This window comes from Idiotropiscis lumnitzeri, chromosome 6, assembly GCF_059441095.1.
Source record: "Idiotropiscis lumnitzeri isolate Australia: NSW breed Sydney's pygmy pipehorse chromosome 6, RoL_Ilum_1.0, whole genome shotgun sequence".
Classification (NCBI taxonomy): Eukaryota; Metazoa; Chordata; class Actinopteri; order Syngnathiformes; family Syngnathidae; genus Idiotropiscis; species Idiotropiscis lumnitzeri.
Genome location: NC_142396.1, coordinates 23,798,867 through 23,816,390, shown reverse-complemented (window position 1 = coordinate 23,816,390; position 17,524 = coordinate 23,798,867). Strand labels below are relative to the sequence as shown.

Genomic DNA, 17,524 nt, shown 5'->3' with positions numbered 1-17,524 from the left:
TCGTAATAATGATTCAAATGGTCGGACAGGTTTGTTTGTATTACCTTGTGTTGCAGCAACAATGGCTAGGCACTGTCGGTAGAAGATTTTTTTTGTGTGTTGTATATTCCTTTTTATGGCTGAATTAATTCCATATTTCGGATGTTGACTTACTTTTAGGGACTAAATCTACTGCCGCTTCTGCTGCCGTCTCGTCCTCAAGTTGTCAGGGCAGACTGCAGTGGCTGTGAGAGTGGAAAATTCCAATCCAATTTTCTGTAGGCAATTTGTGCTGCATGTCTAGTCTGCAGTTAGGTTGAAAGTGAAATAATGATCGCAGGAAGTACCTGCATTTTCACAGTGTTATTATTATTGTCATCATTATCGTTGACTGTGTATGACATTTTTTAAAAAATATATTTCACTTGTTAGAATATCTCATTCTTATATGCATGCAAGCTCTATATAGTGACAGGTAGAATAATCAAATGTTTTTCCTTTCAACTAATCAGCCTCTGTGTCATTTTAGTATTCTTGCCTCTTTTTTCTTTTTTTAATTTTTTTTTTTCATGTTTGTTACCCATGAGATTTTACCAATCTACATTGCACTACTCTCCTAGATAAAAGCCCAAGTTATTAAAAGTCTTGTATGCTGCTTATAGACTGACAAGTTATATAAACGTGTAGAGATTTCAATCAATCTGTCAAGAGAAGTCTGGCGGTGGGGGAAAACTAGCTGGGTGTTGCTACCTTAAAACATTTGTGTGTGCGTGTGAGAAACCTCATGTGCAGTTTCGATTGGCTTTTACTTTTGTGACGAAACGATGTCGCGCACCGACCGCAAAACCAGTAGCTGACCGTCAGTCATTCAACGACGAGTAGCCAAATCCTGCAGCAGTACATTCGGATTTGGCTACATTGCTTTGTTTGCGGCGGGCTTACAAAAATTTGGCAAGATGCATAACTCATTATGTTAAACTAGATTGCTTGTGCCGGTGTCTTTGTTGGTACTAGACATTAGGTCTGTCATCTGCCTCCACTGGTATGTTCTACAATGGAGCTGGAGACCTGGTCCTGCATTTCATCGCTCAGTGTAATTCACAACTGGGAGAGACACTTGCTGAAGAACAAAAGCAGGTCCAGTTGGGCCAAGCAGAGTAGGTGCATGCAACCACATTAACACATCTCTAATGCTGTTCAAATGTCAATTGCTCCAGAAATATTTCATGACTGTCTTGCAGACCAAAGAAAACTGCTGACTTTTTAAGAGATGCTGTCGAAACGAGACTGAGGATGCACATCCCCTACATAGAAACATGGCCACAGGTAAAGTGTTTAAGAGGACCTGCCACATACCATAATAAGCATGGGGCCAGGCTGCCTTGCTCTCCATCAGATTTTTGGACCAAGGTAAAACTACTACTAGATTCTCTACTTTGCTTCTCTGTCCTTAGGCAATGAGCATTCTGCTCTTGCCTTACAACATTCCTAAAAGTCTGGAGCACCTTGCCACCCTGGTTGATGACATCTGGTACTATGCTGGAGACAGATCTACAGATGTGAGTGGTTCAGATTCTATGCATCCTTTTCTGCTTGTACATTCCACCTTAACTTTACACCAATAGAAACGACTGGATCCAATCGACCAATATTTGTGGAATATCTATGATCATTTTGGGATCAGCTGCAATATCTTTTATTCACTATCAATGGCATCATTGCTCGCTTCTGTGAAACAAGACATTACATCCTCAGTATTTCCCAATCCTACATGCATGCTAGCATATGTTTTAGTGGTAGGGTATGTCTTGACATACCTGCACCCTTTAATACGGTGCGCAATGTGGTCATGAAAATACGCTAGATTAATCATGTATGTTATTGTTCGTGACCTGATCAAAACAATAATAATTTTAATCAATTCCAGCCACAGGGCAGGCTCTGTTAAAAAAGTGCAAAAAAACACTTTAAACTCGTAATTCAAAAGTATCTGTAGCACCCTTAGTGGTACTCAAAACGAGTGATGGGTAAATGAAGCTTCAAACCAGCTTCATGAACCAGTTGTAGTTGTTTTGGACTCCAGTAGAAGGCACTCTCTGTTCAATATTGGGCTGAAAGCACTCTGACTTGCTATTTTTCAAACCCTTTATTTAAACCAACAGTGCCACCGACAGGACTCAAAAATACACCAACTGGTTCATTAAGGAAATTTGAAGCTTCATTTTCCCATCACTACTCAAAACCCAAAGCTGGTGACACTTAAACTCATCTAGGTTCACTCAGGTTTAATTATCAATGTGACGCACAAGAAGAGCATCATGTGAAGTTAAACAGCATGAATTTATTGCCTCCAAAACACAATCTGTCAAATAAACAAAGAAAATGGAAACTTAAATAGAGCCCTTCTTTGAACAGCTAAAAAAATGAAAAATGTACAAGAAAACCTGACTGTTCGGTGACTAATAAACTGAGATCTCAGAATGTCTTAAATAGTTACAGTAATATTTGTTTTGAGACTGTGTGCCAATTTCTGTTGTCTTTCATTTCTATCTGTATAGATGAATTGGTACAGTAAAAGAGCAGCACTGACTGGTATCTATAACACCACTGAGCTTGTGATGCTTCAGGATTCCTCCCCAGACTTCCAGGATACTTGGAACTTCCTGGACAACCGCATTCAGGATATAGTCGACATGGCCTCTTCTGCCAAACAGGTATACTGTCGAACAAAGTAAATAGTCTTCAAAAAGTATTGAACTTTCACGTCTTGGTCTAAAATTTTATGCTGTATGTCAGAGTTCTTGGCTGGGCCCAAATTTCATGATATGGCGACTGAAATAAAAGATAGCAATATCAATATATCGGGACACCCCTAGTCTGGGGTGTGAGTGTGGTAGTTACTGGTGGTGGTGGTGGCAGGTGGATGTAGTTGTCCTTTTCAAATCTGCAGTTGAACATGTTCAGATGGTCCGCCAGTCTCTTATTGTTCACTGGTTGGGAGGTCACCTGTAGATTGTAACTGACACAGAGTATAGGGCTGGGCGATATGACCTCAAATCAATATCGCCATAAATTGAGCAATTTTACCTTGATAACGATAAATGCACGATAAATTCCCCCGTGGACTAAAATCAAAATAAATGCAGGAAATGCATATTTACCAACTGGGACACATTACTTTTAATGAAAAATAAAAGTACAAAAATCATTTGTATTAACATTCCAAATAGCTTGCTTTGCATGACTTGAACAATGTCACAAAGAACAGGAGAAAAAGGGTACCTCTCGCAAAATCTTTTTCTGCAAATAGATTGCACCAAGATGCTGTGATGATATGTGCAAAGCCCTAGATTTGTGTGGTCTCTTGTAAACAATATAAATAATGGCAAATAAAAAAATGCTAAATAAAATGAAAGAAAATGTCAATGCAAGCCAAACAAGTGTGCATCATCGGGGAAATCTGCCGTCTCGAGTACTCTGGTGCGCAGTCGCCACTTGTCGTCTATGTAATGCACAGTCAGGCTCAATCAGGGATCCATGTTGCGACTCGACCACAAGTCGGATGTAGATGGAAAATGCTTGACATGTCTAAGCTCCCGTCCCGATGTAGTCCATATCGGTAAATACGGCTTTCATGAAGTGTTTAAATACTGTGCGCGCCACTGTAACTAGAGGAGCTAAATCTTTAGCTATGTGCTAGGCTATCGCGTCCACCTCTGAGACGTTCTCTCGTATGGTGTCGCCTCCGTTAATGGGCTGTTGTTACTTGTCGAACCTTGCTTCTCACTTTGAGCTTTCAGCACAGCATGGTTGTGTTGAGGGTGGTGAAAAAGCCTCTGGATTTGAATCGGCAGCTACGACTGCGTCATCTGTTTTCTTTCTTGATCAGATGGGTGGAGTCACGTGACTAGACGCGCTGTAGCCGTCTTGAAGGGGCATGAACATTGCCGCAGAGAAAAAAGGCTTTTCTTTTTTTTTTTTTTACACACCGAATTTACCGACACGGGCAAAATGATTTCGGTCATTGTAATAAATTTCGTCAACGGTATATTTCCGGTTTATCGCCCAGCCCTAACAGAGTCGTTAGCAGAAAACTGTTTTCTCAGCCTTTCTGCATAGCTTCTCTTTGCGATGTTAATTTCCTTTGTGAGCTGCTTTCAGGCCCGATGCATTTTCCATGATTACAGTACAAATCCCTTCACAGAGGGCTGAATAATGGGTAAAAAAAAGACATTTGGGGATGTAGATAAAGATAAAAGATAAAGATGTCCTTTATTAGTCCCACAATGGGGAAATTTGAAGTGTTACAGCAGCAAAGATATAGATCACACAGAGTCGGCGGCGTAATGTAGCCGTTAATGTATAACATTAGCAGCAGACATTCATAAAAAGCATGCAAATATACACAGTATAAACGTATCTAAGTGTAAGGAAACACTCCTAATGCCTGTCCATTATACAGAGGGGGAAACACTGGAATGATAAAAACTACTGAATGATTGAAAATACTGCAATGATAAAGATATTACACTGATAAAAGTACTGTAATGGTGAGAGTACTGAAATGACAGGAAAGTACTGCAATGATAGAAAATACTGCAATGATAAAAGTACTGTAATGGTAAAAGTACTGCAATGATAAAATATACTGCAATGATAAAAGTACTATAATGGTAGAAGTACTGCAACGATGGAAAAATACTGCAATGATGAAGTATTGTAATAGTAAAAGTACCGCAATGATAGGAAATACCGTAATTATAAAAGTACTGCAATGATAAAAGTACTGTAATAGTGAACATCCTGCAGTGGTAGAAATACTACAGTGATAGAAGTATTGTAATAAGAATACTGTAATGTAAACAAAATACATCATTGGTCAATATTTAAGTACACCATTGGCTGAAAGTACAGTAGTAGTGTATATTGCATCCTAGGACTGCACAATTGCACTAATGCCCTCCTGTTTGTAGGCCTGACCCAATGTTCTTGTTAAAAAGTCTGACAGCAGTCGGCAGGAAGGAGCGGCGAAATCTCTCTTTGGTACAGCGAGGGTGTAAAAGTCTGTCACTGAAGGAGCTGCAAAGTGTTCTCAGAGTGTCATTGAATGGGTGGGCTGGTTTGTCCAGCATTGATGACAGTTTTGCCGTCATCCTTCTGCCCCCCACTGAGTCCACAGAGTCCAGGGAGCAGCCCAGGACAGAGCTGGCCCTCCTCACCAGTTTGTCCAGTCTCTTTTTGTCTCGGCCCGAGATGCCTCCTGCCCAGGAGACCACTCCATAGAAGATGACTGATGAAACCACAGAGTTATAGAAGTTCCTGAGGAGTGTTCCCCGAACGCCAAAGGACCTCAGCCGCCTGAGTAGGAAGAGTCTGCTCTGACCCTTCCTATAGAGAGCGTCTGTGTTGTCGCTCCAGTCCAGTTTATTGTTCAGATGAACACCCAGGTACTTGTAAGTTGAGACCCTCTCAACGTCTGTTCCCTGGATATTCACTGGTGCAGGTGGAGAGTGCCGACGCTTGCGGAAATCCACCACCAGCTCTTTGGATTTCCCAGCGTTGATTTGGAGGCGGTTCTGCTGACACCAGTCCACGAACCCCTGCGTAACCCCTCTGTACTCCCGATCGTCATCGTCAGTGATGAGGCCGACAATCGCAGAGTCATCAGAGAACTTCTGCAGGTGACAGGTTGTGGAATTGTATTTGTAGTCCGAGGTGTAGAGGGTGAACAGGAAGGGAGCCAGCACAGTTCCCTGCGGCGCTCCCGTGCTGCAGAGGAGCACGTCAGACACACAGTCCTGTGTTCTAACGTACTGTGGCCGGTTTGTGAGGTAGTTGTGAATCCATGTGATGAGGTGGTTGGCCACTCCCGCCTGCTCCAGCTTGTCTCCCAATAAGGCGGGCTGGATGGTGTTGAAAGCACTTGAGAAATCAAAGAACATGATCCTCACCGTGCCCCCCGCCTTCTCCAGGTGGAAGAGTGAAGTGTGGAGCAGGTAGATGATGGCATCATCCACACTGATGCCAGGCTGGTATGCAAACTGGAGTGGGTCCATTGAGGAGCTGACCAGGGGGCGCAGATGGACGAGGACCAGTCTCTCCAGGGTCTTCATCAGATGAGACGTCAGCGCCACTGGTCTGAAGTTGTTGAGCTCCTTCGGATGTGAGTGTGAGTTGTTCTTTCATCCGCATCCTGTAGGACTTTTTCCCCTCTCGGATCCTCCTTCTCAGCTGACGCTGCACTCTCTTCAGCTCGTCCTTGTCGCCTGAAACAAAAGCCCTCTTTTTCTCCTTCAGGAGAGCTTTAATGTCCGGTGTGATCCAGGGTTTGTTGTTGGAGAAACATCTTACAGTCCTGGTGGGAATGGTGTTCTCCATGCAGTAGTTAATATAGTCTGTAACTGTGTCTGTTAGACCATTAATGTCCTCACCGTGAGCTTCGCTGAATACCTCCCACACAGTTGTTGAAACAGTCCTTCAAGGCCTCCTCGGCTTCTCCGGACCATCGCTGAACTGTGCGTGTCACAGCTGGCTGCCTGCGGACCAGAGGTTTGTACACAGGCAGGAGAGCAACCAAGTTGTGGTCAGCTTTGCCCAGCGGGGGGAGGGGCAGTGACGTGTACGCCTCCTTGGTGTTGGCATAGAAGAGGTCCAATATTTTATTGTCTCTGGTTTGGCATGTTACATATTGTGTGAATGAAGGCAGAGAGGAGGAAGGAGAAGCATGATTGAAGTCACCAGAGATAAGGAACAAGGCATTTGGGGGCTGTGTTTGTAGCCTGCTCACAGCTGCATTCAGTACATCACAGGCTGTCTCACCGTTAGCAGAGGGAGGCACGTACGCCGCCACCGCGATCACATGACTGAACTCTCGCGGTAAATAGACCGGACGCATGCTAACAGCTATCATCTCAATGTCCCGACTGCAAAGTTGATCCTTAACAGTTATATGCCCATGGTTACACCATCTATCATTAACAAACACAGCCAGCCCTCCCCCTTTTCTCTTACCGCTCTCCAGTGTCCTGTCCGCGCGTAGTATTTGGAGGAAAAAACACACGAAAAAGGCTCAATAGTGAGCCACGCTGCTGTAAACAGGCAGCCACTCGCGCGGCGCCGGAACCGGAAGAGCGTTAACCCCACTGAAGCACCAGGTGGCGCCAAATACTAATTAATGATCTTTTTTCCCTTCCAGAGCATTGCATCACTATGCCACGGACTCAAACAATTTATTCCAAAAAAACTGCTTTGATTGCCAGAAGAGAAATGTGTGCACAGTTGTGCCTGCGCCCATGCGTGTGTGGCATGCAACAATTCTGATAATGTAAAATACCAGTACATTCCAAGCGTTCGCTTGTAGAGTATGTGAGTGCTGTGCGATGTTTTCAAATGCATTTGCCTGTTAAGACAGCACACACCCCTTCAAATGAGACTGAAAAAAGAGAATTGAGTGTTTACCCCCTTGAATCAGCAGGAGACTAATTAATGAGTTTACTTGCAATGCAATCATTTCTCAAAGGGTTGCACTGGTATATCGGCAGTTTTCATCTAGGTTTAGGGCATATCTATATTCATATGTATGTATGTGTATTTATTTATTAGGGGTGCAACAATACATAAAATTTTCGGTTTGGTTCGATACATTAGTTTCACGGTTCTATATATATTTTTTTTATTTATAGTTCATTGAAGCTACTTACATTTGTTTAAACTCAAAAGTAAACATTTTACATTTAATTAAATCTATTTTAGCAATACCTGAGTCATTTTCTGCTGTGCAAACATGGCAACATAAAAAAAAACAGCACCATGAAAAGCACCCAGTTCAATTAGTCCCACGAAGTCTGGGGTAAGTTCGCCGTCACTGGATACCGACATGACGTAAACGATCTTCTGTTCAGTTTTTGTGATGTCCTCCGATCCATCAAAAAGTAGACCCAAAAATCTGAATAGGAAGACATGGGCCGTGCATGCTTAGCTTTATGAAAGGCAAGGAGAAAGTATTACACAGAGTTTGCCGTTGTTCGTCGTTGAGTCTGTCTCGCCACCGCGTAAGAGGACTATTGGCTATTTCTTCTCGGCTAGCGTGTTTATTGGCAATAATCATGTGCTCTTTGCTCTGTTCGTGGATGTGAACGTGAGCGGCAAATCTTGCACCACATTTCAGTACGCTCATCATTAGCTTCAAGCCACGGCACATCTTGAAGCCACTTTTCAGAAAATACTCTCTTGTTCGGCTCAGGCTCGCTTGGCCGTTTCTTTTTTGGTGGTGAAACACCCAAAAGTTGCTTCAAAAAGTCTGTTGTGTTTTTTTGGCACATTTCACTTTGTTCGTTGTGCGTCAGATGAGATCGTGGATTGATGGCAGTGTGTACAGGTACGCAAAGGCGCGTCGTGACGCACACGACGTTACTAGTCATGTGTCTTCTGTGTCGAGACTCCGATGCGTGTACCGAGTAAACTGGGAGCGAGTATTTGAAGCGCGCACCGAGAAAATGCTCGAGTGATGTAGGTGATGACGTTCAAAGCCTCGAAACCGGCCGTATCACGTGACCGGTTCAGGAAGCGCTTCAAGAAGCAGTTTAAGCAGCAATGAAACGTTGTGGAGGTTTCCCGTTTTGTGAGGATTTAGGGAAGTTTTGTGAGAAGTTTTTAATTAGCTTGTCGATTAATATCACTGTTATGGAGCCATTCAGGCTGATAAAGAGTTTCTCCTGTTTGGGAACATTTTGATTTTATTTTTACGAAAAATGCAATGAGAAAATTACATCAGAATCTAATTATATTTTAATTGGATGAATTGTTTCTTTAAAGAAATGGGATACAACAACAAGAACAACATATAACCATTAGTGGAATCAGTTAAAGCAATGATCGCTTCAGATGATTTAGTCGCATGTGGTAATTACATAAAACAGCCGACAAATCACAATATGTATTATCAAGCAGCTTTCGTTCACGCATATAAAGTTTGCGTGTAACTTTAAAAAAATTGGGCAAAGAATACAGGTTTAATAATTGGAAATGGGCTAATTTGAAAATAATCACTGTTTGTTTTGTAGGTTAATTTTGATTTGCAACTACCTTGAACACCTGTCAAGAGTACCATATCAAATGTTGCACTGCCAATCACACCTGCTTCAATAAAAGCCAGCGCGGACCCCCGGCTTAAATTACAAATTACGACAAGGAATCAACATTAGATTCAAGCAAAAAAAAAAAAAAAAAAAAGGCCTTTGTTTCGGCGTCCATCAAGTTGCGGGTTCGATTCTCACAGGTGCTCGTATGAAATGTTTTTCCAACACAAGTTTGATTCACTATTTAATTTTGTAATTATTACATGGTGTGGTGTATGCTTTGGTTGACATGGTCATCTAGGATTCCCAGCCCTTCTCTATTGTAGAGGACAGGGCGTTCAGTAAACGTTTTGCTGCTTTGGACCCTACTGATATTCTCACTAGCAGACAGGTATGTATGGATGGATATGAAAAAAATAAAAAAGAAACAGACTGAGCCACAGTGGCAAACTAACATCTTTTTAAAATAAAAATGAATGAGATAAAACCTTTTGTGCGTACATTTTTTATCCACATCAATAAAAACTCATTTAATGCATTTTCCTCCACCCTTTCCATGTCAATTTCATGTCATAATGAGTACAAATCTAATCAAAACTTTTCACAAGAAGACCGCTTCCTTGCATGTCAATATACTTTATGTAGTGCCAGAGGGGCTTGAACCACCTTTGAAGCTTTGACACATGAGTCAAACCAATTGCATGGAAAGCCTCAATGCTTCAAGAAGCTTCATCTCACCATCACTAGACGTTTCGCATCCGTGATTTCTGTTAGGCATGCGTACCTGCGGACCAGTTATGTGCACCCCTGAATCTAAGTCCGTGCACAGCAGCAGCGACGAGCTGCGCAATGACAAATAAACGACACCGCTGACAAGAAGCGTACTAAACGAGGCGGCGCTAAGCGTGCTAATCGCTAAAATGAATTGCAGAGTAATCAGTCCTTCGATGTACGCTCCCTGGCTCAAGCAGTCATCCCCTCCTGCTTGAAAACTTCCACCATTATTCCTGTCCCCAAAAAGTCACCAGCCGTCCACCTGAATGACTACCGTCCTGTTTCTCTCACACCAGTCATCATGAAGTGCTTTGAGTGGCTGGTTCTCCAGCACATCAGGGACTGCCTTCCTCCCACTCTGGACCCCTACCAGTTTGCATACCGGGCTAACAGATCCACTGAGGACGCCATCGACACTGCTCTGCATGTTGTGCTGGGCCACCTGGAACGACAACAGAGCTATGCATGGATGCTCTTTGTGGACTACAGCTCGGCATTCAACACGATCATCCCAGACATCCTCGTCGCCAAACTGGACATTCTCGGCCTCCCTGCCCTCACACGCATCTGGATTAAGGACTTTCTGACCAACAGACCCCAGACTGTGTTGCTCGGCCCCTACACGTCCTCCACCCTCATGCTGAGCACCGGTTCCCCCCAAGGATGCGTGCTGAGCCCTCTCCTGTACGCCCTCTACACCTACGACTGCAGCCCGGCCCACGGCAACAACACCATCGTCAAGTTTGCTGACGACACGACAGTGGTCGGTCTGATCTCGGAAGGTGACGAGACAGCCTACAGAGAGGAGGTAAAGAGACTGACAGCTTGGTGCAAGGACAACAGACTGCACCTTAACACTGCAAAAACAAAGGAGATTGTCGTCGACTTCAGGAGGAACAAGACGGTGCCGCCCCCCCTCTGCATCGACGCCGTGTGTGTGGAGAGGGTCCACACGTTCAAGTTCCTGGGAGTACAGATCTCCGACGACCTGTCTTGGACTCACAACACCACAGCCGTGGTAAAGAAGGTCCACCAGCGTCTGCACTTCCTGAGAGTCCTCAGGAAATTCAACCTGGACAGGAAGCTGCTGCTGGCCTTCTACCACTCGTCCATCGAGAGCCTGCTGACGTACTGTGTCTCCACCTGGTACAGCGGCTGCACTGAGGCGGACAGAGTGGGGCTCCAGAGGACAGTCAAAACAGCGCAAAGGATTATTGGCTGCCCTCTCCCCTCACTGTCGGACATCTACACCGCCCGGTGCCTCAGAAGGGCTCTCAACATCGTCAAAGACAATACCCACCCAAACTCACACCTGTTCGACCTGATGCCCTCTGGCAGGCGCTACAGATGCATCAAATCGAGGACCAATGGACTGAGAAACAGTTTCTTTCCGAGAGCCATCTCCATTCTGAACTCTCACACACACACACGAGAACACCCTTACCTTGCAGAACAGCATTGTGATGTGTTTTTATATACACCATTCAGTACTAAATTCCATTGCACTCTCTTATTTATTTATCTAATTTATATATTTGTCTGTATTATTGTTGTATTGAACTGGAGAGGGGAGCCCTCTAATCTCGTTGCACACTTGAGTACAATGACAAGAAAGGGATTTCTAATTTCTAATTTCTAATTCTAACAGAAGTCGGACTCAAACCGTGTTTGGGCGGGGAGCGAGCAGCTATTAACAGAAATGTTGTATTCCAACCATTACGTATAGAAAATTAAATAAGACGACGGCTACGTTCGCAATTTAGCAGATGCTCTCAGATTGGAATGCGGAAACAGATGACGTCATCACGACGAAGAGGCTCGACGTCAATCGTATTGTAGCGTCTCTAAAAGACCACGTCAGAATTCCATTCAGTTCTCGACTTTTTATTCTTAAAGAAAACGGCTCTGTTGGCCGTAACCGGGCAACTCCATCCATCCATCCATCTTCTGTACTGCTTCTCCTCACTAGGGTCGCGGGGGGTGCTGGAGCCTATCCCAGCTATCTTCGGGCAGTAGGCGAGGGACACCCTGAACTGGTTGCCAGCCAATTGCAGGGCACACAGAGACGAACAACCATCCGCGCTCACACTCATACCAAGGGTCAATTTAGAGTGTTCAATCGGCCTGCCATGCATGTTTTTGGAATGTGAGAGGAAACCGGAGTACCCGGAGGAAACCCACGCAAGCACGAGGAGAACATGCAAACTCCACACAGGATGACCGGAGCCGGGATTGTACGCTTGACCGATGTTGTCTCTTACTGTGAGGCCATTGTGCTAACCAGTCATCCACCGTGCCGCCCCTCATTTTACAATGTCTCATATAATACATAATGGAGCAGCCCTATATAAAATTATGAATATAGATAAGTATTTATATAAGTTGTGATACACAATACTGGATGGACTGCATTTCTATGGTTTGTCCAAGTTTTCACCCAGAAAGGTCTGGTGGTAGAGAAGCCGATATTTATCGAACCCACACCCGATGCTGTCTCTCACTGTGAGGCCATCGTGCTCACCAGTCGGCCACCGTGCCGCACCGGGCAACTCGTTCTGTTATTTTCAACGGATCTCTCGCTCGCTCGCGCACACCTCCAGTCCAGTGAGTTGCGCGATGCATTAAAAAAAAATCTGACACAACGTAACTCAGAGAAACACTAATGTCAACACGAGAACAGACAACAGAGAACCCAATTCATTACAGCATAGAAAATATTTGTCATATCATCAATATTTGCACCACAGAGTTTCGCGATCCTCTTAATAATAGTTCTCAAAATTATATTTCTTATCAATTTAGCTTTGTTAAGGGACATTTTATTGACATAAACATTAATATACAATGAACTTGTACATTCGTACAAAATGTAAAAAGAAATTGGTGGTGGAGGGCGCGAATTGTTTTCTTTTTGGTAGGGGGGCGTGACAGAAAATAATTGAGAAGCACTGCAGTAGGGAGAGACGGAAAGCATCCAGGAAACTGGCCTTTGAGGAACAGGATTAAAGGTTTCCTGCTTGTCTTCTTCATTAAAAGGAAATGACTTAGAACTACATTTTTGTTCTATTGTTGCTTATTGAACAGTCGGACTCAATAAAAAACAAAAAACTTTGGAACTAAGATACTTCAGACAGTGATGCTTAATCAACAAAAAGCAGTCAAATAGAATAGAATGCTTTGTGGGTGGTGCACACTCGAGAAAAAATGTAAAATATATTTTAATCAGTGGATATGGAAATCCACAAGTGCTGAACCGTGAGTATGTGGGGGTCCACTTTATACATATGAAATAAACGTGAAATAAATCATTTATAGTTTATTAAGGCATTTTTATCATACAGTCAGTCATATGATCCACAAGGAGCTCAGTGGACAGAAAAATACAATACCTGTTCATGCACAGACTAATTGTAACTAGTGTGCTGCCTTTCTGCAGGTGCAGTCATCGGGCGAAGCAGTGATGCAAGGACTCATGGGAGCTGCTGTAACTGTAAGTCTTCTCAGATGGTTAGCATTTGTAGAAAACACACAAACACGCACACACAAATTACACCAGCAGTTACTTTTCAAGTCAATTTGAAGACAGGGTTTTTCATAAAATGTAATTATGAAGACTCATGTAAATCAACTGAACAGTAACAAGTGTTCTTGTTTTGCTTGTGTCTGCAGCTGAAGAATCTCACCGGAATGAACCAGAGACGATGATACAAAACAACGAAACAGATCCCAACCTCTTGTTTGAAAATGAATTTGAAATTATATATTCAAATATTATATTTATTTGACATGGCCTGGGGTCTGTGCATTTCTTTTCATACTTTTGTCTCGTTTTTTCCACTCATCAATATTAACCCTTCTGTTCTGACCATTTGTCTTCAATAATACAATCAGTCTGCATTTAAGGTTTTATGTTTGTCATATTTTATTAAAGTTGTTGACGTTTGTCAGCTTGGAAATATTTGGATAAGACAAACCGGATTGTCAATACCAAGCGTTAGAGCGCTTTATTGCAATGTTCCCCCTTTATTAGCAATATTAACAATTGTTATACGGTATTCCTTTGCCATTTTACACTTAACTTTTAACGGCTTTAGTAATTCATGGGTTTTTCCCAAATATTCGTCAAAAAATAAAAAAAAATACAGCCATACTGACAGCCATATTGCGGAAAGACGCATTGTTTCTAAGAGATGAGTTGACTCTGTAGCTTTGTACATACCCACGGGCACTCATACAAGTGCATTAGTGAGGCACATACACTCACATACATTTCACATGCACCTTTTTGCCAATCTGTTGAAATGTTAAGTACAGCAGGAGCATGCTAGTGGATGCCTGGCACTGTTTTAACTTGTAAAACACCCAAACGTTTTTACTTGAAATTCAAAAATACAATTTGTTGTCTCATCCTTCCTTCCTTCTTCTGATTCTTCTTATTAGTTCATTAATGTATTAGGCTGTCTGGTGCATACGGCATTAACCGTATAGGAAGCGCAAAGCATACGTATACTGAATAGTCAATGGAAGCAATCCTGCTGTATTCAGTCCAGGGAACAAACACTCGAGACAGATGGGACATGTTTCTGTTAGTCGTCAGCAAAACGGGTGTCCGTGAAAGACGGACCGAGAACTAGGTCGGTACTTGACCCGGTTTGTGACGATTACATTGACTGATGTAAACCCACTTTCGTCAGTGCTGAGTATATCATTTATTTTTTTTTAAGTTTTTAGTCATTCATCAGTAAAACAGCTGTTCGTCAGTGATGGACTGTTGGACCTTCTACTGACGGAATGTCTACCTCTGGTAACGGTAATTATGGGCACACACATATGTGCGATCTGCTAGACGTCAACCACTATTTTGACCGTAATTACAGTTACAATAGAATGGCATTCCGTCAAAACTGACTGAAGGTCCGTCTAACGGATGCCCATTTTGCTGACGAATGACAGACTCTGACAAAGCACCGACAGAAATGGGCTTTCGTCCGTCACCGGAATCGTCACTAACTGGGTCAGTACCTTAGATTACCACCCCGCCCCCATGCAGGACTCTGATGACGAATCTGATTATCAGCATTATTCCTAGATGTGGGCATGTTACTAAATTTTGCCGATCCGTTATTTGTCATCCATCAGCGACCTGGGTACCCGTCCATCATTTGTCAGTCTGTCATCTTTTCAAGCCAAACCAAACTGTAAGAGTCCATTTGTGAGTCCGTCAGTCAGGTTCGGCAGGTAATATTATTAGTATTTTATTATTACTAATATTTTTCTAGTCCTTCAGATGTCCTTTAGTCCGTTAATTGGTTCATTTCACATACTCATTTGCCAGTTTATTTAATTGGCTGCTGCAGCTATTTTAACCCCTAAAAGGCCCAAAAGTTTTCATTTAAAGTTTAAAATGGCTTACTTTAACTCAGTGTTTCGCAAATAGTGGGGCGCATGGGGGGTGGGGTGCGATGCTGAGGGGGGCGCGTGTTAACCTGGGGAACATGCTTTTTTCCGCTGTCGTACGGCTGAACCATTTATGGTTTTGGGATCGAAATTGCCATCTAAGACAACACGATTTTGAGATGTCAAAGCTGCCGTTTGCGCCCTAAGTTCACGCAGCAGGTCTCGCGACACCAAGCTATCTTGCGCGGCTGCAGTATGAGCTTCATTTGTACTACAGTAATCCTTCGTTTATCGTGGGGGGTACGTTCCCAAAACTCGCCATAGGTGAAATCCGCGAAGTAGTCAGCTTTATTTTTTTAATTATTTTACAATGCATTTGCTATGATGCATTGTTGTGGTTTGTTTGTGCGTGTAGATGGGAAGTTGTGGTCCTGCAGTGCCACCTTGTGGCATTGCTGCGTTCGTTTTAAGCATTATTATTTCTAATATCTTTTTTTTGTTATTCAACTTCCGGGTTGCTTCACTTTGAGACGTGCGCACATATGTTGACAGAGGAGCGGTAAAAAGGCCATCTATATTAACACACACTAGGTATAGAGCATTAATTTGATTGTTTTGGGAAAGAATTGACATTGTGATTTTTCGTTATTCTACATTGTCCATAGCTCAGAATCTCGATGTCCCAAGCTAAGGCAAGACTGTCGGAACTGTTAACTAGCGCCCTTGGGGGGCAGAATGAGTTATGGTAGTGTATAAAATGTTATATATATTAAAAGTGTAAATCATTAGTTGGATGGCAAATTGAAATGGTGTCATTTGATTCATTTATATTTCTTCATTCCTTTGTATTGAGTTGATAGGAGCTGTAAGAGCCAGTTCTTATTGTGCTATATTTTATTTTATGTTAGGAATTTACAAAGATTCATGTTTAGTGCTTATAGGTAAACTCTGGGATTTAGAATTTACTGTGTTGCAAATAATGGTGTAGTTAATTTGATTATTCTGATTTGTGATTGCGCATGCGCATGTGGCAAGATCCACCCCTGTTCATACAGAGATGTGCTGGTAGTCGTGGAAGCAAAACAGCTTTTGAGCGTTCCCGTAGCGTTCTCATCGTTCAAGTAGATCAGGGGTGTCCATTGCGTCGATCGCAATCGACCAGTAGTTCGCAAAGCGGGTGTCGGTCGATCGCATGCAGAGCAGCCAGTCATAGACCTGTTGCATGCCTCACCGCGCATGCACATACAAGAGCGCTAACTAGCAAAATTAGCAGTTTCCATTTTGTTCAGTCTACTCTAAAACGAATAATAAAGTATAAAAACGATATGGGAACATGTAAGCTAGGTATTTCCACACAGAGTTAGAGGATTTTTGTTTAGCGGTGGGCTTTGTGGCGAGGCGTCTTGCGCTGGCTGGAGTATGTATTTATTTTTAAATGTATACAGGGACAGTGCATATTAATTAAACAATTTCCCATAAATATGCCAGATTAAAGCCAATAGCTAATTTGCATCCGTTGTCCTTGTGGCAAGTTGATGTTAGAGTATACAAAAGAAAACATAACATAACTTTAAAATACAGTACAGTTTCAAGGAACACATCAATGGACAGGGCAGCATGGTGGCCCGACTGGTTAGCACGATGGCCTCACAGTAAGAGACAGCGGCGGTCGTGGGTTCGATCCCATCTCCGGCCTTCCTGTGTGGAGTTTGCATGTTCTCCCCGTGCCTGCGTGGGTTTCCTCCCACATTCCAAAAACATGTATGGCAGGTCGATTGAACACTCTAAATTGCCCCTGGGTATGAGTGTCAGCACGGATGGTTGTTCGTCTCTGTGTGCCCTGCAATTGGCTGGCAACCAGTTCAGGGTGTCCCCCGCCTACTGCCCGACGATAGCTGGGATAGGCTCCAGCACCCCCCGCGACCCTAGTGAGGAGAAGCGGTACAGAAGATGGATGGACGCTAATGGCCATATAAATAAATACATTGTATTCAACTAAGTATGAGTATTAGTATGTGAGTATAATGATGTATTGTTCACTATTTCTAAAACTGTACCTCTCTCATTCCATTATAACACACTACGATAAAGGAAAAGCAACATAAGTTCCCCTCCCCAGTAGTTGAGTACAGCGTACAATGCAATTACCACAGAGAACAATGGTGACAGGATGGTGAAGAATTTGGGGGAAAACAAAGAAGGTCCTATGACTTAGTTTGCCCTTTGATCACGGAAATTAGAAAATGCATACTGCCCTCTCCCCACCATCCTGTTCAAAATCTTTTTTTTTTTTTTGG

At 43.0% G+C, this 17,524-nt stretch overlaps 1 protein-coding gene across 1 annotated transcript in view; it reads left to right on the top strand.

Moving 5' to 3' along the window:
- Positions 1-14,243, top strand: part of coq9 (coenzyme Q9 homolog (S. cerevisiae)) — a 30,276-nt gene extending 16,033 nt beyond the window's left edge. Inside the window, exons 4-9 of the mRNA XM_088298810.1 lie at positions 994-1,136; positions 1,221-1,305; positions 1,434-1,538; positions 2,538-2,693; positions 13,267-13,320; positions 13,500-14,243. Of these exons, the coding sequence (XP_088154936.1) occupies positions 994-1,136; positions 1,221-1,305; positions 1,434-1,538; positions 2,538-2,693; positions 13,267-13,320; positions 13,500-13,535 (579 nt within the window). The 3' untranslated portion in view covers positions 13,536-14,243. The remainder of the gene's footprint in view (positions 1-993; positions 1,137-1,220; positions 1,306-1,433; positions 1,539-2,537; positions 2,694-13,266; positions 13,321-13,499) is intronic.
- The last annotated feature ends 3,281 nt before the right edge of the window (positions 14,244-17,524 follow it).